Source organism: Oryctolagus cuniculus, chromosome 6, assembly GCF_051225735.1.
Source record: "Oryctolagus cuniculus isolate XC-2025 breed Fujian yellow rabbit chromosome 6, ASM5122573v1, whole genome shotgun sequence".
NCBI classification, from domain to species: domain Eukaryota; kingdom Metazoa; phylum Chordata; class Mammalia; order Lagomorpha; family Leporidae; genus Oryctolagus; species Oryctolagus cuniculus.
The window spans coordinates 164,165,773-164,189,876 of NC_142872.1; the positions used below are offsets into that span (position 1 = coordinate 164,165,773).

General features: G+C 46.8%; 1 protein-coding gene across 4 annotated transcripts in view; it reads right to left on the reverse strand.

The window, feature by feature from the left end:
* Window positions 1-872: 872 nt before the first annotated feature.
* Window positions 873-24,104, reverse strand: part of FAM135B (family with sequence similarity 135 member B) — a 369,646-nt gene continuing 346,414 nt past the window's right edge. For all 4 annotated transcript variants that reach the window (XM_070075533.2, XM_070075534.2, XM_089335756.1 and 1 more), the window contains exons 14-20: window positions 22,577-22,743; window positions 19,255-19,346; window positions 17,499-17,596; window positions 16,150-16,301; window positions 13,249-13,359; window positions 10,790-10,903; window positions 873-6,848 (exon numbers count right to left, since the gene is read on the reverse strand). In XM_070075533.2, the coding sequence (XP_069931634.2) occupies window positions 6,643-6,848; window positions 10,790-10,903; window positions 13,249-13,359; window positions 16,150-16,301; window positions 17,499-17,596; window positions 19,255-19,346; window positions 22,577-22,743 (940 nt within the window). In that variant the 3' untranslated portion in view covers window positions 873-6,642. The remainder of the gene's footprint in view (window positions 6,849-10,789; window positions 10,904-13,248; window positions 13,360-16,149; window positions 16,302-17,498; window positions 17,597-19,254; window positions 19,347-22,576; window positions 22,744-24,104) is intronic.

Here is a 24,104-nt window from a genome sequence, read left to right on the forward strand (position 1 = left end):
TTGCCCTCAGAAGGTGGCTCCTGGGAGAGGGTTGGTGACATAGCAGAGCCTGCTTCCTCTCTACCCCGCCCCCTCTCTCTCCTTCCCAGCTCACCATGAGACCATCCCTGTGCCACCCTCCATCTTCGGGAGATCTCCAAACCAATGAGGCTGCCTGATGCTGGACTGGGGACCTCCAGATTGTAAGCTGAAATAAACCTTCATCCCTAAGTGCTTCTTTTCGGCCATGCAGTTAAAATAAAGAACCGGTCCCTGGTGTAAGTCTGGAAACTGCCTTTGGCTTAATTATCCAGCATTAGTCCAATAAGCTGTGGTCAGTGGTAGGAGTTGGGTCCAGTGATGCAGACACCACGTGGTGGGGACTTCAGAACTGCACGGGGCCCCCTTTTCCAGCCAGGGCTGTTGTCAAAGGCCGTGTGCACGGACTCTGGCAGTGGGTGTGGCATTCATCACAACGGCTTTTCAGTCGAGAAGGAAGCAATGGGTGGACACACACTTCTACTGTATGCCCCTTTGATCTTTTAGACACACTCAACACAACTGGAATCCGGAGCCCAGGGGGCATCCTGCCAGTGGGTGAGCAGCTAAGATCATGAAAACTGGATAACTGGCAAGCACAGAGCCCAGTGATGCAGACCAGGTTCCTCTTCTCACTGAATTCACTAATACTCCCCGTGTGCGGCTGGGACTTCTCCGCTGTTGCCAGTCATGTCAGGATTCCCAAAACCCTTGTTACAGTGTTTGTCCCATGAACAGAAGCCCCACTCCACGTGTCCTCCAACCAAATGTAGAAGCAACTCCTTAGGCCCTGACTGCATTAATAAAGAGTAGTTTCTATGCATTCCATATACAAAACGCCTGGAAGAAGAAAGTCAAAGGATGTTTTTTATTGTTGTTGTTAATATTTATACACATCACAATTTACACAAAATGCCAACCAAGAAGCAAATGTATAAAAATAGCAAAATTATATTGGCACTAATGACTTTTTATTACTATGTTAGGTGTTTTACAGACGCTTCTTGGCTAGGGTGTGCAGGGGATTGTAATTATTGTACACAGATAAGATCACCAGAGTAAATATGCATTAGGGTTCACAGTGGCATCAAGCTATACATTCAAGTTCTTTTTCTGAGAAAGGTGCCTATGATAAAAGACCCTGCCTCTCTTTGCCTTCTACAATCTAGGAGGTCTCATTTGAAAATAAAAATAAAATTACACACAACACATTAATAAATGCTAGGGGGCTGCCCTGTGTTATCAGTAAAAATAAGCACAGGCTGGTCTCCTTGGCCATGTCACCGTCCTGTGTATGGTTACTGCTGGCATGTGTCGTATTTATTTGGGTATCTGCTTTAGTAATTTGAGAAGATGTATACTGCCTAGCCCCAGAGCAGTCAGACTCTGCATTACAGACAGGCAATACGGCTGTCAGCAGGAGGTACAGCTGGAGCGACTGGGTAGTAACATGGACCACTTGTCTTCCTCTAAAAATTCCCTAGGATGGCATTGATGTGGAGACGGTAGCCCCACCAAAGCACTGAGATCCAGAATGGCATGGATGATGTTACTGGGCACCTCATCTGGATGACAGCCTGCTCCCAGACCAGGTGGGATGCCAACACCCCAATACCAGGGATGTGATTTCTTTCCCAAGGCACAGGGATGGTATTATTCTCAATGTCCCCCCGCTCCCTTGCCCTATTCATTCTCCCCTGGACTATTTATAGGGACATCCCCTCCCCCAACTAGATCATATTCCTGAAGGGTGGGGTCCCATGTGGTTAATTTCTGTAGCTCATTTCTTAGCCACAGTTACTATATATAACATTTCCTAGCATAGGGCCAAACAGAGACTCATTTTCATTTTTAATGAACACCGTTTAAAAAAGAAATGTATGAATTCAAGTATCAATTAAGGGAAAATTGTGGATGAACGTATCATCACACCCTTTCATACTAACATACACACAGAGAAAAGAGGATATGGGATCAAGTGAGGGGCCCTCTTTAAAAATAAAAATTATATGCATAACAGAGACATAGGTACATGTTATCAGGTCTATCTTGATTACTACTTAATTTCCTCTGGGCAACAAGAATGAAGCAAGCTGTTTTTGTCATAAGCAGTAAGGTTAGCCCTGGGCTACGATAGTTCAAGGTGTCTCTGTAGTTTGATGCACACAAAGGACTCTTAGTGACAGGTGTGGACGTCAAGCTTCTAAACTCATTCTCTGAGATGTAGTAGTGCTCCCTGCTGTGTGTCTAGTTGCAGCCTTTCTTCAGCTCTCAACAATGGCTTACAATATAACCTGAGCAGGAAAATAGTTTTATTACATAGGTCATCCAATCATGTACTGAATGGACCTGAAAATGTGCATTGTGTCAGCTCCTTGAGTCATAATAGAATGTTCTGGCTGCTGGCAACTTCAGGCAACGTACTCTCCCTCTGGCCTTTATGGCTTTGTCACTGTTAAACCTTTTAAAAATGTCTGAATTTATCACAAAGAAAATGCCCCCTTCAGCTACCCTTTTTGCTGTAAAATACAACTGAGATCCCCTATCCCATCCTGCAAGATTTCTGGATAGGTCAGGCACTGTTGGAGATCTCTGCTTTTCTTATCTAATTCATACCCACAATTACATTACAAGCAGGTGTCTCCAAACCTCTTTTACAGATGGGGAAACTGAGGCCTAGAGCTACAGTGGATCTTCCCACTACACGAGACTCCACACTGTTACGGTATCTCACCAAACTCCTCTCCTCTGGCAAACGCAGTGGGTTAGAGTAAACATGGGGCCGGCACCGAGGCTCACTAGGCTAATCCTCCGCCTTGCGGCGCCGGCACACCGGGTTCTAGTCCTGGTCGGGCGCCGGATTCTGTCCCGGTTGCCCCTCTTCCAGGCCAGCTCTCTGCTGTGGCCCGGGAGTACAGTGGAGGATGGCCCAAGTGCTTGGGCCCTGCACCCCATGGGAGACCAGGAGAAGCACCTGGCTCCTGCCATTGGATCAGCATGGTGCGCCTGCCGCAGTGCACCGGCCACAGTGCGCCAGCCGCGGTGGCCATTGAAGGGTGAACCAACGGCAAAGGAAGACCTTTCTCTCTGTCTCTCTCTCTCACTGTCCACTCTGCCTGTCAAAAAAAAAAAAAAAGAGAGAGAGTAAACATGGACCAGTGTCAAAGTTTCTGCCCTAGAACTACTGCAGATGACATGAGAATTCCAAGAACTGGCCCTCCTCACAGACGCCTACTGCACCCTCATTCTGTGCCAGGGCAGAGCACCAGGGCCACCAGCTGAATCAGACTTGGTTTCTGCCCTCAAGAAACTGATAACCATCACTGGGCTAATGATAAGGACACAGATAAAAAACACTGTGACAGGAGCAAGAAGGGCCAAACCCTCAGCACCAGGAGAAAGCCGAGCTCGACCCTGAGCTCAGACTGACCGGAAGCAGGAATCTTTAATGCAGACATCTTTTAGTGCAGACTCAACCCCCAGCGTAAAAGCAACTGATCTCTGGATGCAAATCTCACATGGCCGGTCATCCCATGGTGGGAGTAGCACAGAAGAACAGAAGCTGTGGCTGCAAGAGTATGGGCTGAGACAGCTATGAAAGGAAAAGTATTATATACGGTATAGGAAATGAGGCCCTGGCCTAGGAGGAGGAAAGAGAACAGTGAGACAGAGTGAGCAACATGGGTGGCCAGTCAGGAATGGCACAGTTCAGCCAAACACGCAGTCCATGTTACTGACAATGCATTCTAGCAAAACCACCTTTGTCACTAAATAACGTTTCCCTTGCGAGCTAACTGACTGGGTACACTGGGGTCACATGTAGGAATACCGCAGGATAGAAAGCTCTAGGTTGTCTTCCTGGCCTTTATGAACAACAAAGCCTGGACTTCCAGGAGCACCCTGCACCCACCCATGCCTCTGTCAGAGCCAACATCATCTCCCCTCAGGATAATAAGCCTGGGGCTTCCCAAGATCCTTTGGGCAGGAGCTGTGTGTTCCCTTAGTGATCCCACCTGGCACAGACTGAGGCTGGTCAGTAGTGGCCTGAGAGATGTAGAAACTACAAGTGGTTTTCTCACTCCCTATCTTCTTCCAGACCCCTGGCATCCATCTGCTTTCAACCTGCCGTGCAGGCATTCTACTCTGCCCTCAAGGTGATGTGAGATCCACAGATGCTTTTCTGGATTTCTCTGGCTTGTGAACAACATACTGTGATTCATCTCAACATCAGCAGTTTGAATTTCTAACTAGTTTGGGAGAAATGAACAAACAACGAAAACAAACAAACAAAAAAACCCTCAGGAAATTATGCTGAGAATGAAGACAAACTAGACCATAATCTTGGTGGGCATTTTGTTTATAATTTTTATAATCAAGAATAGAATGTCCCTGCTTTACATTATATATATATATATATATATATTAGATATTAGATATTTATACTTCAATAGAAAGAGACATAAAAACGCCTTTCAAATGAGGCATGACACACAACACTTGACACTCTTATTTACAATAGAGATGGGCTTTCTACACAGGTGTAATAGATGTGAGTATACAAAGACAGCAGAACACCCCTACGGAAAAGAGGTGCACCATGCAGCTGGACGTTTATTGCCATAGCTCTCGCGATGTCCAGACAGCATATCGGAGTTAAAAATGGCATCTGGTGATTGGGAAAGATGATCATCATCGGATCGAGCCTGGCCCCATAACTGCTGGCTACACAGTCTTTCAGGTGACCGGGGAATGGCAAACGTCGGTGATGGGAAGTGAAAACACAACGTGGAACACGCTCCTCAGAGAGGCCGGAAAGGAGAAGCTGCTACACACCTGCCGTCCTGCGTGGGCACAGGCCCTGGGCTGCACGACTAGGAAGCAAATGCCGCCCCAGGCTACAGGGCCGTAGACTCTCAGCCTAGGAGTAGGCGAGTCTATGCCCACAACTGAGGCAGGAATTCAGGAAAAATGCCCTGTGGGAAAGTGCCCAGAGGACTTAGTGAACCCATGTGGGTTAAGACCCAGGCTGCAATGAGAACTCAGAGCAGACTCACAGAGAAACCCTAAACCCACAGGGGTGGAGTCTGCCTTTGCAACAATTGTACCCCAGCTCCACCCCAACTCTCCACACTTCGCCTTAAAGAAATCTGCAAGTCTAGTCCCTGCACAATCGCCCATCTGGACTTGCTTCCCACGGTCTGCATTTGTTGTTCAAAGCCACACTGCTAACACTCAAGGTTCTAAAATTCTCAGAGGGGCCCGGCCTCCAGGTGGCTTTTTTATCACAGCATGGAGGTGCTGAAACTCCCAGAGGCAGGCGCTTTCATCTCCAGCAGATGGCTCTCTCGTGTGTGTCAGCCCTACTTCCTGGGTCCTGCACTCCCGTACAACTAAATGACGCATCTGCCCACCTTCAGTCCACAGTGCACTCAGTCTCCCCGACCACATTCAACATCCTGGTGGTCTTCAAAATTTCCCCTTCAGTCTCTTACCACATCGTGGCTCTCAAACCTGATCTTCCTTTTATCCCTGCTGTCTGCTGGTGTTTCCCAAAGGTGGCCTTTCCTAGCCCTTGATTTTCCTAAGGCAAGAAGACATCTCTATTGAAAGATAACCAGCACCCTTCTCAGAGCTCCCCTGAGGTTTGACTCCAGCAACTCCTCCAGTACGATGTCATTCGCCTCCCACGAGTGGAGAAGCAGCTGGCCGTGTGAATGGTTTTAATTTTTTGCAATTGCGTCGAATGCGAACAGCATTTCTTTGGAAGTAGATTAGCAGGAGCTTCACACACCTGTGCGTTAATCTCAGCGCCCCCTTCTGGCGGGGTTGGTCTCACTCATGTTTCCCTACTGCAGACAGAATCGAAGCAATCACAGACATATTTTATGGGCCAGGGCTATGCATAGAGAAAGTCTAGGGGTGCAGGTACAGCGATTTGTTCAGTAGGTTCCTGTGGTTATTTTTGTTTTCACACACGAGGGTTTACCGGAAGTATCACCTTCACCCCTCCTTACTTTAAGTCACATTTTATGAATAAAATTGGGATTTATAATGCATTCCTCTGTCCCTTGATTAGAAAACATGAAGAGCAAATGAGAGAATGGCCATCACATTTTGTTGACCCAGTGGCACATTAGAATCTCTTAGGGGTTCTATTTACACAAATATGTTCCACTTCTGCACAGAGGTTAACCTGAGTTCTGAAATGCTGTGTGCACTTACTTTAATCAAATGATAAAGCTATGAGCTAGTAACATACTGGACAAATCTAGTTAAATTGGAGAAATCCCTCCGTGAGCCAACAGTGGTTTAAAACAGGTGGACTCTCCCATCCCACCCACTGTGTTTCTCTATTTTCTCACGTTTCTAAAAAGCAACTCAAATGAGACTCCAGGTGGCTAGACAAATTCAAGCAAGGTTTGTTGTCTATTACATTAATTGTTCAGCTTTTGCAAATCTCCAGAACAAAAGCACCTCACATGTCCAGTTCCACCCCAGCCTCCACCCATCCGTTTGGAGCTCCACCCAGGAATGCAGAGTCCACAAAAGCAAGTCTCAGCTAAAGCTCTCAGTGGGTCTTACAGGTTTCTGGCGAGTTACCCAAGGCCTGCCCCAGCAAAGTCACTACTTGAAGTAGTTGAGTCCCGCCACCAGGAAGAACTTCTCCAGGAAGAGTTCAGAATCCAGCACAGCGATGTGAGCAGCTCGGCCGATCAGGGTGTTGGCAGTATTGGGCAGGGCGTGGAACACGTTGTGTCTGATGAGAGTGCAGTCCTTGGCTTCCACCAGGGGGCCCAGAAGGTTGTTGATCATTTCTGCATAAACCGGCCCTGGAAGGAGGGAAGAAGGATATGAAGCCAGGGCAGAAGTTGGCAGTGGAGCTTAGAAAACAACCCTAGATGTGTGTCAGGATGCTATTCCTGGGCACGCCTTCATAGACCAGTTCCCCGCCTCTTCTCAATGCTTGCAAAGACACATGAAATAAAACCTCAGTCCTTCTTGTCCAGTCCAATTATGACAGCCAGTGTCCAGAAGAGGAACTCCACACAGTGGCCTGTGAGCCTGCACCCCAGAACTAGGACAGAATTGGGGTGGGTATGGACCCACAGTGGGTGGCACCAGGGAGGGAGGGTCCCCAGAGACCTGTGTGCTGCTTCAGGAGGTATGTGGGGCTGAGACACAGCTCAGGAAAGAAGTGGAAGCAAACACCATCTGACGCCATGCATCGCGCAAGCCACAGGGCATGGCACCAGCTCCCCTGAGTCCAAGATCCAGGGAAAAGGTAGGGAACACATTTTCTGTGAGTGTAGTGGTTCATTTTTCTTTTATGAATGAAAGTCAGAATTTGCACAACTGTAACCCTGGGGCTTGGAGCTGTGTAGCGACGAGTACTTAAGCAACAGATAGATGTGCAGTACACGCCAGATGTGCAGTACACCCCTTAGATGCAGTTCCTCCTTTCCACAGAGCTGTTCACGATAACACCTGCACCGACAGAAAACCTTCTGGAATAGCTTGTGTTTGACTCCCTGTGGTGACGATAGCAGAACTAAGCCTCTGGGTGTTTACCCCAGTGCTCAGGTCTGTTTCATAAAGCCAGTTTGGCACCCTGACCCATATGGTGAGATGGGCAGCACTTGTGCCGAGAGTGGAACGGGGCCCCAGCTCACTCCATCACTGCTCCCTGCCACACCAGCAAAGCCACACAGCCCCCTACTCCTCTAAGAACTCAGCAAGAGAAACCACTTGGAGCTTTGCTCTCCTAAGCTGGGAAGGGCAAACAGGCTGTCCACAAAGCCAGGAGAATTCTTTTAGCCTTCTTCTCCCCTTCTGAGAGTCATGGCAGGAGCTCTGAGATGGAGAACCTCGAAATGTCAAATTGAAATCATTGGGAAGTTGGCTGTGAAAATCTGTCTTAGCCATGTCAATTTAACTGAACAGAAAATGGGGTGAAAATGAAGGGTGTGGTGTGAAAAGTGTGGTGTGAAAGCTGTGAACATTCTAGAACGTTCTAGAACGTTCTAGAACGGTGGTGGTAGACTGTGGCAAGATATGCTGAGAGGATGTCATGGTGCATAGAGTGTTCTTTTCACAGGAAAAACAGAAATCAACCCAAATTCAGTATTAAAGGAATGGTTCGACGATTCTATGTCCCCTTAAAATCATAGATATGAACACCACATGGTTATAAGAATAATGCATGCAGGGCCGGCGCTGTGGCGTAGCGGGTAAAGCCCTGCCTGCAGTGCCAGCATCCCATATGGGCTGCTCCACTTCCGATCCAGCTCTCTGCTGTGGCCTGGGAAAGCAGTAGAAGATGGCCCAAGTCATTGGACCCCTGCACCCACGTGGGAGACCCGGAAGAAGCTCCTTTGCAGCCATCTAGGGAGTGAACCAGCAGATGAAAGACCTCTCTCTCCCCTGCCCCCTTCTCTCTCTGTGTAACTCTGACTTCCAAGTAAATATTTTTAAAAAAAAGAAGAATGAATAGTGCATGCACACATGAGTGTTGCTAACAAATGGAAGCAGAAGTATACGAAAGTTACACCAAAACCATAATTTGTTTAAGTGGTATATGCAGTAAAAGTCAGAGGTCATTTATTAAAAAAAAAGTCACTCACACTGCAGTGACTGCTCAGCCACATCACTGTCAGCCGAAGAGGCTGTGGATTCCTTAAGCCCCTGAGGCAATTCTCAGTGTTTTTCTAAAACACAGTCTACCCTTAACCCTTACTACATTTTTTCTCAAATAAAGCACTGTTTACATCTTGATTCACTTTTGGGATAAGAGCCAATTATCTACACAACAAGGTCATGGATACAGTGGCAGGTGACCCAGGGAAAGAAGAGTCAGGGAGATACTCTGTTTCAGAATTTTCAAAAAATAGAAACATTTTTCTTCAAGAAAAATAAAAAGCAATAATAACCTATAAGTTAAATCTTGTATCAAATCTTCCTGTATGTTTAAATTTGACCAACTAAGCCACATTTCTTTTACGGTCATTTAAAACTATCACCAAAAAGATGATCTCAGGACAAGAGATTGCTATTTTTTTCCAGATGACTGACAGGATTAATAATCAATTTAAATCACAAATTAACATCCTTTGGAGAATAAAAAGTTTCATAAATTGCAAATTCTTGAACTCTTTCAAAATAGAGCAAAGAGCCATAAAAGGCCTCAATCTCATTAGCAATCACTTGGGCTACTGTTCACAACAAAGCCCTAGAAGCATAGCAGTGTGCCCATGAGGAGTTCTGGGTCACCCCGAGGGTGGAGTTGGGGTGGAGGGAGGGTCCCGGCCACCCGCTTAGCCTCAGTCTTTCCAGCTGTAAAATTGGAGTCACAACACCTACTTTGATGACAACAACTGGGAAATCACTGATTAAATTATGATGGATCCACTTACTTGATTATCAAAATGTGTTTGCGTTCATGTTTTATCACCATGGGCAAATGAATATGGCATTATGCTAAATTGAATCGTGATGCAAAATTCTAACATCTAACTTGACAACTAAATGCGAGGAGACTAGAAGAAAAATAGAGGGGTACGTAGTGGTAGAGATAGAATCGGATAGGATCATAATTCATTTTAATAAGTTAGACTCTTCCAAGTGTTCTAATTCAGGACTTTTCAGTCAGCAAAAGCATCATTTTTTAATATGCCACATGTTACTTTTTAGTGTACATAACAGGCACTGAAAAGCACAATGCTATTTTAGATATTAAAAGCATTTTTAGATTTATTTTTTCATCAAAATCTCTGTTGTAGTTGCTAGGTTCCAGTAGAAATTTTAAATGTATCCATTTATACATTACTAACAAATCTTTGGATCTTTAGCAGATTACTTTTCAAACCCCTTAAAACACAGTGGAAATAACATTTATTTTTTATAAGATTGAAATGCCTAACCTAGAGACAGGAAGGCCAGCCCATCTACCTCTCCTTGTTGCTTGAACAACTCCTATCCATTCTGTAAAACCCAACCCAGATGCCTTCTTCACTGGTCTTTGCCTGATCCGTGCCCTACTTCACATCAGTGCTACCTCAACGCATACACATTCACTCACCTGCAGAGTCACCCCATTGCATTCTCACTGCTGTTATTTTCTCACATACCAACTAGACAACAGGCAGGCCTGGCTCCCTGAGTTCTCTACCAGTTCAATGGCTGGCACACACCTCAGCAGGAGGTGAACAAACATTCCACAGTGGGATACACACGTGACTGCTTAACACACAAAAGAAACATCCAGTGCATGCACACCCGGTCATGCGTGCAAAACACACACACACACACACACCCCATAAAGTAGGCCTATCAGTTCAAGAACACACACAGCACCAGGATAACTGGTAGCTTTGGGATCTGCAAGGAGAGAAGGGCTATACTTCCAGGAATGGAGAGTCCCTGCCTGTACTTCTGGGGAAGAAAAGTCCTTGTCAAGGTCCCCACAGGTGCCTAAAGGTCAACCAATGAGAATCAGACCTGCCTCAACCTATAAAAGGAGCCCTCCCCACCTCGGACACGCGACTTCACCAGCCCCCGCTCTTGTTGTGACCGGTGAACCTGGCCCGGGAGCAGAATCCCAGTAAAAGCTTGTGAATTAATTGATTCATCTGCCTGGGAAGATTTGTTATGCTCCAGACACCTTCCCATAACCACTGCCCAGGCATCCCCGATAGGCATAGTCAAGTCAATTTCACATATTTACTTTTACTCTGCCAATCATAAAGTCTATAAATAAGAATCAGATGCAGCTTACCTGTGTGTCTGTCTTTGAGAGCAGTTTTACACATTTCAATCCTGGCTGAGTGGAATGGCACATAGCGGTCTTGGGGAGACGCGACCAGCACGACGTTTTTAAAGTACTGCAGCCCTGGAACAGGAAGCCAGGTGCATCGTTTTTGCTTAGTTTTTGTTCTTTAGCCCCAGTCATTTCAATTGAAACCCCTTTCAGTTTGCACAGACTTTCCAGCCTCGCCTCAGGAGGCAAACAGAGCACAGGGTGGCATCACTGCAAAGGAACCTGTGCTCTGAGGTTAGCACTGCACACGCCAGACAGAGCTGCAGGTGCCCACAGCAGGCTGACAAGAGGGTTTTCTGCACTCTCTTTAGAGGGGAAATGATGACTTTGCCAAGGAGACACAAGCAAGCTACTCTGAACAGTGAGGAATCAACAGAGATGAAGCCTTCCCGAGCTAGCAATACCGAGGAGTCCCAAGGGAAGGGCATCTGCGTATTCTCTTCCCCTCAGTCACAGTGGATCCCAGAATTCCAGCCCCCATCAGGTCATCCCCTTTAGGAAAACAGCTCCAAGTTCACCTCCCCTCCTCCTGTCCTGCATCCCTGCAATCCGTGCATATGGGGTGGACCGACTTCATAGTGCATGTGCCTCTCGTCCTCAAGGCCAGCATGGAGCTCCAGGCACGGCAGTGCCCCCTCAGCTCCTGCCGCTGGTCTCTGCACTCTTCTCATCACCCATGCTGCTGAGCTCTCAGTGGTGTAACCCTCCACTGAAGTGGGTCCTCTCACCCAAGATCCTATGCTGGGCAGCCTGCGTCCACTGCTGGCCAATACAAGGGTGGAGAGGGCAAGAGTGTAACAGCCAGCCTCTGGCCCTACTTAGGACAGCTCTGTGTGGCCACCTCAGCTCCTGAGCTCCCCCTGGGTGGGACACGAAGACCCTGATCTTGCTTCCCTCTCCCCACTGCAGGGGATAACTCTGAGAGTTCAACTTAACACACAAGGATACATAGTAGGTAAGGTTCTCCTGCAAGAGAGTTTATACATCAGCCTGTGGCTAAGCCAGATTTACATCAACTGATACACAAAGTATCAATAGAGTTGGTGCTTAGAGAGTCATGGAGGACTGTAGACAAGCAGCCAGGCCAGCTTGCTTGGCCACACTGTGCAAGCTCACCAGTGGGCTGCTCTACCCACCCACTGGACATGCGGACCTCTCAACCATCATCATGTGCACTGCCGTCCTCTTCAGTCCTACCCATAACACGGGCAGGGTCTTCAATGCCCCTGCACACTCTCTCATTACAGCGAGTGGGTGGAGGTGTGATGAACAGTGATTCATGACAATGATTCACACCCCCCACACAGTGAGCATAAAAGGACAAGCTGGCATCAGCCCACTCTGTAGGTGAATCTGTACCTGGGGAAAGCTGAACCAGATCTGGGCTTACGTGATTACATGAAATGATTGGTAGGGGGGAAGGTGCTGTGGTCCCATTCCATTTCCAGTGCCTGGGATTGAATTTTTTTCTTTTTTGGAGGTTTATTTATTTATTTGAAAGGCAGAGTTACAGAGAGAGACAGAGAGACAGATGCAGAGAGATAGATCTTCCATCTGCTGGTTCACTCCCTAAATGGCTACAATGGCTGGAGCTGGGTCAACCCAAAGCCAGGAGCCAGGATCTTCTTCCAGGTCTCCTACGTGAATTCAGGGGGCCAAGTACTTGAGCCATCTTCCACTGCTTTCCCAGGCCACTAGCAGGGAGCTGGATCAGAATTGGAGAGCCGGATCTCAAACCAGTAACCATAAGGGATGCTGGCACCACAGGTGGCAGCTTTACACATTAAGCCATAGCGCCGGCCCCATGGGATTGAATCTCACCTCCCTTCCAATCTAGCTTCCTGCTCGTGTGCAATTTAAGAGAAAAACGTGATGGCCCAAGTACTTTGGTTCCTACCACCCATGTAAGAGACCTGGATGGAGTTTGTGGCTCCTAGCCTTGGCCTGGCCCAGCCCTGGCTCTTTCAGGCATTTGGGGAATGAATAAGCATATGGAAGATCTCTCTCTCTCTCTCTCTCTCTCTCTGTCTCTCTGTCTCTCTCTTCCTCCCTCCCTCCCTCCCTCCCTCCTTCTCTCTCCCTCCCTTTCTCTCTCTCACCATTCCTTTCAAATAAGCAAAATAACACTTGAAAAATAGAAAATATTATTGAGGAGTAGAGCTGTAGCTTGTGTGTGTTGAGATGATCCCATGCATACCTTGGCCTGCATCTCCCACACACCCCGTAGGAGAAGGCCTGACAGAAGCTGAGTCCTTAGGTAGTAGTTGGCCTCCCCCTGCGTGGAAGAGACTTCACAGGCTGAACCTCCTGATCATACCCCTGTGTGAGTCCATCAAACTAGCATCAAAGCTAACGTGTGTCTCAGGGTCAGACCTCAACTCCAACTCGGGATCACAGCTGTCCCGGGAACTGCCCACCTGTTTTTTGGCTTAGTTGGTAGAGGAAACATTTGCGCAAGTCAGCATTATCCCTGAAGGTCAGCTGCAGAAGGGACCCAGATTTCTTCAATTTCTGCATGAGCCACAAGCCTAGAAAGGCAAAACAAAACAAAACACAAAGCAAAATCAAAAAGCAAAATGGAATTGGTAAACTGTGATCCTTAAGTTCAAAAACAAGGCAGTAGTAGACATGTTAGCAAATGCTTGAGTGATCAGTAATTACTCAATTAGTAGTAATTAGAGGTAAATCTGCATTCTCATGTATAAAATCATCCACCCAATGATACAGCCGCAGGCGTCTGGAGTCACAGAACCACCTGCCCCTCTAATTCACTCCAACCCCTTCCCTCAGAGGGAGAAGTACACAGACCCTGCCAGGACCCTGGAGAGCAGGGGAAGCCTCACATTCCAGGGCCCTCCCACCCAGCTTCTACACACACTGATGAGTGGATTATGTCACCGAAAACAAAGGCACTGGATGAAATCCAAGGACACGAACAAGAGACCTCATTTGCATGCAGTGCAGTGACTGATGGGTAAATGTGTACGTGTGCAGACAGGCAGGAGAGGCTATACACAATTACTCAAGATATGAGAGCCTGGAAGAACTACTGGTACTCGATCTTAACGTGTTTGGATGTTGCAAGAGCTCTTTACAACTGGGGGAGAAAATCTGATTGAACTCATTTATTTCTGCACAAGGATTTTGATTTGTGAGGAAAGCCAACGACAGAGGAAGGGATTTTTGTTTGTTGTGAAGCTGCCCAATACATCACGCTCAGAAGGAATGTCCTTGAAATAACTCAAAGCCACTGAACAAACCTGTCCCCAATGTGAAGAAACATCTGTGTTCAGGGAAGCAGAGGGCAGGAGGAACTTATGGGACCCTAATGGCATACAACAGGTTTGGACAACTGGGCCAGTATTGTGGCATAGGGGCTAAAGCTACCACCTGTGCCATAGGCATCCCCTGTGCCATAGGAGGAGGGGGAGGGGGAGGGAGAGAGGGAGGAGGAGAGGGAGAGGGAGAGGGAGAGGGAGAGGGAGAGGGAGAGGGAGAGGGAGAGGGTTGCCAGTTCATGTCCCAGATGCTCCACTTCCAATCCAGCTTCCTGCTAATGCACCCGTGAAAAGCAGCAGAAGATGGTCCAAGTGTTTGGGCCCTGCCACCCATGTGGGAGACCTGGACGAAGCTCCTGGCTTCTGGCTTCAGCCTTGTCCAATGCTGGCAGTTGCAGCCATGTGGGGAATGACTCAGCGGATGGAAGATTCCTGCCTCCCCTCCCCACTGCCCTTCAACTCTGTAACTCTGAATTCCAAATAAGTAAATAAATCTTTAAGAAATAGATTTGGACAATCAAGAACTACTAAGGCATTTGCTGGCAACAGGACTTAACTATTTGTTCTGACACGAGACCCCACGATCTGTTTGAGCTTCTGAAAACCAAGTCACATCACTTCCTCAGTTCAGGTCTCATGAGCGTCACCTGTGTGGCCCAGAGGGTGCGTCCTTCACCACCTGGGTCTCGTGGGAGCTCTTCCTCACCTCCAGGACAGGCTATGTGCTTCTGCCACACAGAACTGTCCCAGTGTGCTGCAAACACCCTGAGTCTGTGTACCATTTATTCTGCACAGAAAACTTCTTCCAGACCACATGTGCCTTGCGTCTTTACCACCTGTGAGGGCCTCAGTGTCAGGGGCAAGCAAGCAGGAAAAATTCACCTACATCTGACCTTCCATTAATGTCAGTGAGCTTCCCTTTCCTTCTCCTGTTTAGTCTGTAATACTTCTGTGACACACACATGCACAAAGCCACTCACACATACATGAGTCATGTATGCCTCCTGCATCTGTTGGTGTGTTTCTGCAGATTTAGCTATTGTCTCTTGACATTATTTTTACCTAAAGATGTCTCTTTTTGGTAACAACAAATGTGTTTTTTAAAAAAAAGCCTGGTTTTTCTCAATAAACTTTTAAAGGTTTTTAAACTGTTTCATATCTGGTCAAGTTGAGATTTTTAAGAACTTCATTTTTAGTTTGTAATAAAAGTTTACAACTTGATTTTTCAAAAAAGTCAACAAACTGCAAGCACCTGCTAAAAAAGGTCTTAAATAGTAAAAAAAAGTATTTGGAAAAAAACTGCATCTGTACTGAACATGCAGACCTTTTTCCTTGTCATAATTCCTTAAGTATAACAGCTATTTGCATGCATTTGCATTGCATTTGATAGTATAAGTGATCCAGAGACAATTTACAGAACACAGGAGGATTGTGAAGTTTTATGTGAGCCACTCCATCAAGGCACCCAAGCATCTGGGCATTCTGGAATCTGTCCGGAGTCCCAGAACTAACTTCTTATGGATACTTAGAGACAACTGTGTACACACACGTGTTATATGCATGCCCATACACATATAAATACCCACAAATATCAGATTGGATATACACATAAACATACATGAACACAATAAGGAAACTAAGTAGCACCGAGATTAAATGTCTTGGCAAGAGTTGACCCTAATTGTCTAGCTCAGGACTTAAAAACAGGCCTGTCCTCTCATGGCAGATATGATCCACAGCCCATTTCTCTCTATCCCAACATCACACCTGTCAATCTTTCCAACCAGGACCCCAGGGACATCACCATTGTATATGCAGAAATTCGAAGGAGAAAAGATCTTAAGAAGAGTCTAGCCAGCCTTCACTGAGCTAGCAAGCAAAGGGGCCATATCCCTAAGCCAGGTCTCTTCCTACTGCCCCACACTCTGACGAGCTCCAAAGCCCCAGGATCCCAACAACGTGAACTTCCGCAAGGTTTCCCGTTCCCAGTATCCTGCATTAGTCAATTTTGAGGACTGACAAGGCTTGGGCGAGTCTCACCTGTGCTGACCAGGGCACTGTTGTTGTACAGGGTCCCCAGGTGAGGGCCAGACAGTGACAGGAACGTGTGCAGCTTGTTGAGGTAATACCGGAACCTGGGCCGAGTGAGGACGGAGCGGATGATGATGTTGCCAAGAGAATGGCCGATGAAGCTGCACAGAGACAGAAATCACACAAGTGCGGGTGAGCTCAGAGGCCGGCCACTGGACCAGTGCTTGCTGGAGGCACCCAGGTGTCAGCAGTCCTCCACACACACACACACACACACACACTGGATTTAGGAGACCTGGCAGACAGAACTGGAGCCATTAATTCACCCTCCCAGGCATGAAAACTCTGACTGCACGAGGCCTGGGCCAGCGTCTTTGGGAATGGCAGCATGTGGCCCAGTGTGGTCAGAGGACATGTGTGGGCATTCCGCCCAGGTATGTCTTGGTAGAGCAACACCTCTCCCCTGGCCTCCAGGTCTGCTCTCAGTCCACCTGCAGAAGACCAGAGGGCCCTTTGTGAAGGACTCATGTGAGCACTGAACACTCCTGACCACTCATTCATCGACTGTATTCAGCTACCTGCTCTCAGCTCACCCTGTTGGACTTGCCTGCCACAGCCACATGGCTACTCACAGATTCAGTGTGAGAGAGGGGTACCTCCTACCTCCTCTCACAGTAATTCATAAAGCCAGCAAGGACAGGACATGGACACTGCTGAGCTTGTGCCCTTTTATTTTTCCCCACCACTGCAGACACCAGGGTCCTCGCCTGGGAAATACAGAAGTGAAGGATGGTTCATCGCTGAAGCCTACAGGGGATAATGCACACTGAGGGATTAGCACACGGCTACCCATTCGAATGCTCAACCAACACAAGCTATTTTCACCTCAGTTGTTTAAATACCGAGGCCTGGTTACTTGTTACAGTGTGCGGATAAAGTTAGCACTGACTGGAAACCCTCTCATGGGGAAAACAATTCATTAACTTTTTAATGCATCCTTTCAGTATTAGTCTCACTTAGCAGATGAGAAAATTGAGGTTTGGAGATTTGGAAAGTTTGCAAAAGGTGACACATCTGATACATGAGAGTTAGAATTCAAACGTGAATGCTAGAATCTAGGAATTTTTGTCTGAAGTTTAATATTCTTTCTACTAAGCAAAAACAAATGTGTATTCTCCCCCACATATACTATGAGCTATCTGAGTGTGTCAGCCAGCCCTGGTACCCACTGTTGCTCTGACTGAAATCCATTAAAAGTCACAAGTTAACTTATGCCAATGGTACAGAGACGGAAGGGCATCAGACCAAACCTGCATACAGCAAGCACTCAGAAGTGTCACCCTGTGATCTGCTTTTACCTGATCCTGGATATGGAGAGGTTGTACAACTGAATGTGTTGAATGATTTCATCCAGTAGCCGATCTGTCATGGTATCAAAATCTGCAAATGTGTCCATCTGAAAGACAGAGGGAAAGGGTGTGAGCTGGGTCATGGCCAAGGCCATCAGCTTGGGCAAGGATTCTGAAGGCACCCAGGCCTTAGGAAGGATACTCAAGGGACCCAAGAGAATAGGAAGAAGAGGAGAAATGTCACACAGGCCATCGACTCATTGAAGGACAGTCATGGGGAACATGATTAGATGTGCTGGTATAACTTTAAGGAATCACTTTTGGAAACAAGGATGGGAGACATGGGGAAGAAATGCAAGGTCAAGGTCAGGATCCTCCACACTTTAAAAAAAGGCTCCACATAAACAGAGCTGACTTACAATGGGCTTCAACCAGGGCCCAGCCCTCGTCATTGTGGATAACTGGGGGTGAACCAGAGGATAATAATACTCGTTCCCTCTCAAATAAAAATAAAAATAGCATTGGCAAATATCCAAGCAACATATTTGCAAAGTAAAGTACTGCAAATGTCCCTGTTTATGAGATTTATAACTTTCACTGAGTCATGACAAAGCACTGTGGGACACAGTCAGGGCCCAGAGGCCAGCCCCTCCAGCCAAGTGCAAAGACCTGGCTCTGTGGTTGCTGGGGCACCTGGGCATGGGGCTGCATGACAAGTGGCTGGAGGGGCACCCTCTGAAGGCTGACTTCCTAATCACTCTGCTAACAATACTCATCTTCCCTGAAAAGCAAACCTCACCGGCACACACTGCAAACACAAAGCCCTCAACTGACGACTGATCATTCAAGTCCTTGCTCCTTCCTCTGAGTTCCTGCCTCTCTTAGGACTGGATCATACCTGGCCACAACTGGAAGGTAGTGTACACACCATTAGCTTCCTCTGCAGGTCAATCAGACGAGGAACCCTGCCCATCTGCCAGGGTCTAAGAAGATCGTGGTATCAAAACGTGACATGTTGTGGAGATGACAGGAGGACTCAGGACACAGGCTCTGCTCAGAACCACCCTCTGTCCTCTTCCACGCATTACGTCTCAGCACTGCATGTGCCTGGCCTTGAATACAGCAGGTGGCAATGGAACTGAGCACCAGGGGAATGGGGTGTTATCTTCCAGAATCTGCTGGTTCCCATCGCCAGGGGTCATTAACCACCATTTGGTTACAAGCAGTTCTATGCCTCCAGAAAGCACTTAGAGTTCACCCACTATCACGTTCCTCGGGGAGTAGGAATCAGCACTGTTCCACCCAGCCCCATCTGTTGACTGTGGGATTCTTTAAAGTTTCATCAACTCTGACTTATTAAAGTCTCAGACGCCGCCTTCCTGGAAATGGTAAAGACTGCCGAGGTCACCTCGGAGCTCTGTTCAGCAGGCACAGCTCAGCTCCACTGGTTACACAGGTGCCAGCGGAAGCCTCGAGGCCCCCAGTGTGGATCCACAGAGCCCAAAATAACCAATGCCCTAAGCTGCCCCTACTCTGAGGTCCTGTGACATCCAAAGGCACCAATCAACGGACTCGTGTATTCTCCATCCCCGGCCCTTCCTCATCCTCCCAAAAGAAAACAGTAAGTCTTTTCTCTCCCAACTGTCAGGTGGCTGCCAGGTCCCCTCCAATCCCCGTGTGACCACAGATCCTCACAGTGCCAACAGCAGGCTCCCACGAGACCCGCCCCTGTGGTTCTTGCAGTCTGAGGGCCTCGTGGTCCTACCTGATTCTTCTCAGACATTAGGAAGTCCAGCTTTCCTCCAGGGAGGCCCAGTTCGATGAACGTCTTTACCAGCCGGAGGTCTGCACTGTTCCCTGAGGATGACAGAGAGCCGCCACCCAGCACCAGAGTTAATCACAGGAAAGCTGATGAAGCACGTGGGAATTTCTCCTCCTACTTCCCTCATTCCCAGTGTAGCTTCTGACTTTTGTTAAGCAGATAACAAAGTCAACTAATCAACTAAAGCGAACACCTGTTCCCTTGTCTCCTCCACACACACCCCCACCACACACACACACACACACACACACGTGCACGCACGGTCTGGCCCTTCCTAGGTGTTCTATTGCAAATACGGATTCCCTGATGTATTAACAAGTACCCTGGGGAGTCTGTTGGCAGGGACAGCTGGCAGCATCATCTCCCCTTCTTCCATAGCAAATTCTATTTGTCCAGGTTTTGCAAGTAGGGCCCCCTAATGTCTTCTGTGGCATAATGTAATTCCCAAAAGTCCCCCTAAAATTCCTTGTTCAGTACAAAGGCTATCTAGATATCTGGTGCTGCCATTTACAGAAAAAGAAGCAAGCCCCTGCAATGGGCCAATCATGGCATAGTTATTTAAAAAGAATAACATCCCCTGGGAACAGGAGTCAGAGACAGCAAGTTTCCTCAGTGCCCAACAAGGAGTACTGGGGCAGAGGACTAAAAAAGTCCACAGTACAAGACGTTTGCTAATAGTAGAGTCACCAAAAACACAGAGATTGCTTTCTTGAAGTAAAATTCATGTGGAAAAATGCACTTGTGATAATAGAGTGAGGTTTATATACAAGTGTTTTCCATGCAGGTCATAGGGTTTTAGATGCAGTGTTAATGAACTTAGGGCCTATTCCTTAAGTGCACTGCTACTGGGATGAAAGTTAGAAGCCATTAGTTTGGATATATGGGGTTGCCTACTTTACCATGAACATATCTTCCATGTGTTTCCATAGTTGCGAAGTAGTTTGTAAATCATAAGCGAAAATAAATGTTATCATTTTATACCATTCTTAATGACACTACCTAGTGATTCTGAGCAGGGTGAAAGTGTGACATAGAATTCAGGGGAACTCTGGGTGTTTGGGAGGACCCGTAATATCTAAGGATGACTCCAAAGGCCCAAGGTCACCACTGCTGGTGGCCCATCAGAACACATGCCCAGACCTGCATGGACATGGTCATAAGTGGTCATGTTCTTTTGGGAAATATGTGTATGGTAGGCTATGAAGTTAAATGCTATCCCTCCCTTCTGTTACTTCTGTTGATAAAATTATGCTCTCTGATCCCAATATTGTAGCCATTGTTTAAACTTGCCTAACAACATTCCAGGGCCTGCACTGAAAACAAAAAGGCTTAAGTGTTTATACTTGTATTCATCATAAAGAGTACAAGTAAGGAGTTAAATGGCCCCTATCCTCCAGCTACTGAGAGACAGAAAACTTTTCGCAACTTAAAACGTTCTCAGATCACATGTCTTCATGGGGTGTTAAACTGAGAACATTAACAAGAAGATAATCTTGGGCTTTTTGTACAGCATAAAAAATTGTGTAAATATTCCTAACTGTGCTCTGTTGATGGAAACAGAATTTGATCTAGTAGGTCCTCTGAAATTTTGAAGAGTTTACATATACAAGATGTGGGGAGCAACTGGGAGCAACTCGGACTAGACTAAGTTACTGGAATTAAGACTTATTATTCTATGCATCTGCTTTCCCACAATATGGCGCTGAGAAGGGAGTAACAACTTCTATGCAGCTGCCTCTCGCCAGCTTGAGTGATGACCTGCAGGAGCTGATCCTGCTCCTGATTGGAGGAGAGCAGCGTACTCGGCGTGTGGGTAGCAGAGTTGGGATTGGTGGAAGAGGACTATAAAGGAGGAGAGAGACAACATGCACCAGGAACACCTGAGGAACATCTGAGCAGCCCCCGAGAGAGCTGGCCGGCGGTGTGCCGCTCCCCCGCGGAAGTGGGGAAAGTGGCTAGGGGGAACCGCCCTTCCACGGAGGTGGAAGGGATGGTAGCCAACCCGGGAAGAACCAGCAGCAAACCCGGGAAGGGCCGAGCAGACAAAAGAACAGCGCAGGGTCCTGTGTCGCTCCTCCACGAAGAGGGGGAGCAACATAATGATGCCGTGACTCGGATATGAAACCTAGGCAGGGCTTAGTGTTGCTCCTCCATGACGAGGGGGAGCGACAACAAGATACTTCTAGATATGCTTCAAAAACTTTGAGGTGGGCAACGTAATTAAATGATGTTTACTTGTTCCAGAACAATTTGGAAATCCATGCCTCATTTTCTTGTAATATGCATTTTCCTTGAACTTTTTCAATACCTCTCATATATAGGGATTTCAAACGTCCTTTGTACAGAAGAAACTGATCCTTTAAATCCGTTTTCCAGGAACCTCCTAAGTCCCTTGTTTGCCTTGAGTTAGAAAAGAAACCTTCAAAAGGAACTTGCGGATGGCCATGGCCAGGCGATACGCTTGGCCATGGACAGCTCTGGTTGCTGACACAGTGAGTCCTGAGGAAGCTACTCATCTGTGTGCTTGTTCCCTTCTCCCACATGCAAGATGGAAGAAAATACAACATAGATTGACCAGATTTCCTGTTACAACCAAGAAATTGGGAGTCTTGCCCTGTGATCTAATATTCCCTAAGTGAGTGGTGCAGACTGGTCACCCAGGACATCGAGCTGGTGAATGTGAGAAAGCTATCTTTAGTTCCTGGAAACCTCAAAATTGAAACAGAGTCATGGTATACAAAAAGTGCCTGCGAGTGAAAAGTGAATAAAAATAGGCACAGAGTGGCCCCTAACCTGAACTCCTCAGAATGAATGTTTCTTCATTCGACTCCATTTCTTCCGTTATTCATACTGTCCCACTCGTGAATTCCATTAACTCATGAATTTTACTTGTGCGTTTCACTGACGTGTTCATTTCAATAATATATCACTTTTGCTCATTCATTTACTATATTCCTCTCTTATTCTGTGCCTCCATTCCATTAATTATTCTATTTCTTCATTAATTCCAATTATCCATGTATTTATTCCACTCATTCTTCCTCACTACCTTAATTCATTCATTTTGTATTTTGTTTACTCTTTGTGCCAGAGAGAAATTTTCTTGGGAGCACAGCCATGCAATGTCCCTAGATTCCCACAGAAATCGTCATCACACTGTTACTAATTAAATATTTTGTTGAATGAATAACTTATTTAAATTAATTCCCACATTTTATAGGTTGTATACAGACAGACTTCTGAGAAGAAAAATGTTTGTACCCACCATCCAGGCCATGGACACAGACAACCAAGTGGATCCCATCTTCCAAATTTTCTTCCTCTTCCTCTGGTGGGAAATACGGTCTATCAGAAGCTAGTACTGATAAGTCACTGTACAGGAATTCTTCAATCTTCAGTTCTTTCTTAAACTTTTCTTTGGCCTGATAAAAACTGGAGAACACGCAAATTAATCACAAGCCAAGCTGTATATCGCATGCAGGGTAGAAAGTGGGCTGGGTTAGTAGGTAAAACCGATGAGTATCCAAAAGCAAAGGGTCGGCTCAGTGGCAAATGCTCAATATGAGAGCTGGGTGAGATCCCAGACAGCTTTCTTCTGAGCAAGGACGCAGACAAGCACCCCAAGAAAACCAAAGAGTCTCTAGGTTTGGGTTCTGCGTATTTCCACATGGTGTCTGCACTGAACAGGAGACTGGGGGATAGAACATCTAAGATTCTACGTAGCTACAAGAATCCACACCACCCTTGAAAAGATCACCCCAGAAAGCTCCTTAACCTGACACCCAAGCCACCCATGGCTCGGCATCCACCTGCTCCTCCAGTGCCATCTCCTGCGATTTTCAGCCTCCAGAAGTGACACAATTTTTCTAATTCCTGGCTTGGAATGTTATGGCTTGGCTTGACTTCCATGCCTTGACACACGTGGGCTGTATGCCCGAGATGCTTTTCCACCTGGCTACAATGCCCTTGGCCTGATTATGGGTCAAGACAGTGGGTAAGGGCATGGACTCAGGCGTCAGATTTTGAGGGTCAGAATCCTGACTGTGAAATGGCTGTCTAGTAAAGGCTGGCTGTTCTTTACCTGAAACACCCAGGACCACTGACGTTTCAGATTTTGTATTTTGTTACATTTATGTGTGCATCATGACATACCGTGGTGATGAGAATCCCAGAGAAACCAAATTCCTTATCTCATATACTCCTTGTGCACATAGCCTGAAGGTGATCTTATTCAACATTTTTAATTTGAAGGAGATAAAGCTTCCGAGTAGATTTTGGGGCATCTGGGATTTTGGAGTTTCAGATTATGGATCTTCATCGTGTAGTATAAACTACTGTTCTCCTCATCATCATAAATATCATCATCATCTTTTGTATTTCTCTCTCAATACAAATGCATCTTCTCTGAGAAGCTTCTTCTAGCTACCACTCTCCAGCCACTCTCCCAGCCAAACTAGGCAGGGCCTTGTCCTCCTGGCCCCATGGTGCCCACACAGTCACAGGTCTCAGCTACTTCTCTCATGGTAGACTGTAAATACAATAAGTCAGGCCAACCCTGGCCAGGCACTGGACAGTGTTTACCAGGCACTGGAAACCAAATAAAAACTGATGACAAGTCCCTTCCTTCAGGTATTTAAAATTCTTCACAAAACAAAAGGTGCAATGCTGACCTGCCTGTGCAGTTTCTTTGGGGGGCATTGGTAATAGGTAATGCATCAGCACTTTTCAATGGGGATAGACTTGATAAAACGATGTGTTGTATATGTCATCACATATATTGTTTATAGGTAAGG